This window comes from Oncorhynchus masou, unplaced genomic scaffold (genome assembly GCF_036934945.1).
Source record: "Oncorhynchus masou masou isolate Uvic2021 unplaced genomic scaffold, UVic_Omas_1.1 unplaced_scaffold_587, whole genome shotgun sequence".
Classification (NCBI taxonomy): domain Eukaryota; kingdom Metazoa; phylum Chordata; class Actinopteri; order Salmoniformes; family Salmonidae; genus Oncorhynchus; species Oncorhynchus masou.
In genome coordinates this window covers 304,579-307,078 of record NW_027012291.1, presented here as the reverse complement: position 1 = coordinate 307,078, position 2,500 = coordinate 304,579, and the positions used below count along the sequence as shown (strand labels likewise).

Genomic DNA, 2,500 nt, shown 5'->3' with positions numbered 1-2,500 from the left:
TGGAATTCAGATCATTTGATGCAGCACTCCATCACTCTCCTTCTTGGACAAATAGCCCTTACACAGCCTGGAGGTGTGTTGAGTCATTGTCCTGTTGAAAAACAAATGATAGTCCCACTGCAAGCCAGATTGGATGGAGTTTCGCTGCAGAATGCTGTGGTAGCCATGCTGGTTAAAGTTGCTTTGAATTCTAAATAAATCACAGACAGTGTCACCAGCAAAGCACCCCTAGACCATCACACCTCCTCCTCCATGCTTCACGGTGGGAACTACACTTGTGGAGATCATCCGTTCACCTACTCAGCATCTTACAAAGACACAGCGATTGGAACCAGAAATCTCCAATTTGGACAGATTTCCACCGGTCTAATGTTCATTGATCGTGTTTCTTGGCCAAAGCAAGCCTCTTCTTCTTATTGGTGTCCTTTCGTACCGGTTTCTTTGCAGCAATTAGACCATGAAGACTTGATTCACGCAGTCTTCACGCAGTTGAGAAAATGGCAAGCGTGTGCAAAGCTGTCATCAAGGCAAAGGGTGGCTACTTTCAACTTTTTTGGTTACTACATGGCTTCATATGTGTTATTTCATAGGTTTGATGTATTCACTATTATTCTACAATATAAAAAATAGTAAAAATAAAGAAAAACATGGTATTATTCTCATGTTCTCTTCTCTCCACCTCTCCATCCCTCTCCCCTCCTCTCCATCCCACTCTCCTCTTCTCCATTACTCTCTCCTCTCTATTCCTCTCTCCTCATCTACATCCCTCTCTCCTCTTCTCCATCCCTCTCTCCTCCTCTCCATTACTCTCTCCTCCTCTCCATCCCTCTCTCCTCCTCTCCTTTCCTCTCTCCTCCTCTCATCCCTCTCTCCTTCTCTCCATCCCCTCCTTTCTCTCCTCCTCTCCATCCCTCTCTCCTCCTCTCCATCCCTCTCTCCTCCTCTCATCCCTCTCTCCTCCTCTCCATCCCTCTCCTCTCCATTCCTCTCTCCTCCTCTCCATTCCTCTCTCCTCCTCTCCATCCCTCTCTCCTCCTCTCCATTCCTCTCCATCCTCCTCTCCATTCCTCTCTCCTCCTCTCCATCCCTCTCCATCTCTCTCTCCTCAGTTCTAAGGACATCTCCCTGCCTCGCCCTTACTACATGGCAGATGAGGATGATGAGCGACCCTTCATCTGCTCTCTCGCCCAGGACAACGGCATCATGGCGTGCACCGACGTCCCGGCCCGCCGAGAACTAGGACGTACCTGCTGCCTGGACAAGGACGATGTGACACACAGACAGGGTTTGGGGCTGAGTCCTGAACCCCTGGTTAATGGGTCAGTGAGTGGGCCTGGACTGTGTGTCAACTGGAACCAGTATTACACACGCTGTCACACGGGCCACAGCAACCCACATAAAGGAGCCATCAACTTCGACAATATCGCCTACGCTTGGATCGTCATCTTTCAGGTAGGGCTTTGATTGGGTGGTTTGGACTTTCTTTTCTTCATTTGTATTGGTTGAGCTTTATGAGCTGATGTGGCTAGATATGCACCACAACGTGTCTCTCTCTACACCTACCTAGCTTGCTTTCTCTGTCTCTCTTTTTCTATTGATGTAAAGATCAAATCAAATTTTATTTGTCACATGCGCCGAATACAACAGGTTCGAACCTTACAGTGAAATGCTTACTTAAAAGCCCCTAACCAACAATGCAGTTGTTCTTGTAAAGAAAATATTTAACAAAAAGTTACAAAATAAAATAACAAAAACAAGACTATATACATGAGGTACCGGAACCAAGTCAATGTGTGGGGCCACAGGTTAGTCAATGTAGGTCGGGGAAAGGTGCGTAAAGGTGCCTGTCATATTGTATGTCTTTGCACTGTCCTGGGAGCTGTATTGGTTAAAGTAGAGGCCAGATCAAATCCCTGTACTGGAGGGCTGCTGTGGGCAAGCTTTTGTTCCCGCCCAGCACCAACATGCATGATTTCACTTTTATTTAGATCATTGTTAGTCTTATCAGGTGTGTCAGTGCACGTTGGCACTGGGCTGGAACAAACACCGTGCCAGTCCTCTTAGACTAGAGTTGTCCCACCCCTGAAGTATAGGTCAGGAGGATGTCGAGATAGAGTAGAGGTTACCATAGTGATTAGGTCATGACAAGATAGAGTAGAGGTTACCATAGTGATTAGGTCATGACATGATAGAGTAGAGGTTACCATAGTGATTAGGTCATGACACGATAGAGTAGAGGTTACCATAGTGATTAGGTCATGACATGATAGAGTAGAGGTTACCATAGTGATTAGGTCATGACACGATAGAGTAGAGGTTACCATAGTGATTAGGTCATGACAAGATAGAGTAGAGGTTACCATAGTGATTAGGTCATGACAAGATAGAGTAGAGGTTACCATACTGATTAGGTCATGACAAGATAGAGTAGAGGTTACCATACTGATTAGGTCATGACAAGATTAGAGGTTACCATAGTGATTAGGTCATGACAAGATAG

General features: G+C 46.0%; 1 protein-coding gene across 1 annotated transcript in view; it reads left to right on the top strand.

The window, feature by feature from the left end:
• Positions 1-2,500, top strand: part of LOC135536274 (voltage-dependent T-type calcium channel subunit alpha-1I-like) — a 193,216-nt gene that overhangs the window by 121,277 nt on the left and 69,439 nt on the right. The window contains 1 exon segment of the mRNA XM_064962634.1: positions 1,110-1,452. Coding sequence (XP_064818706.1) covers positions 1,110-1,452 — 343 coding nt within the window.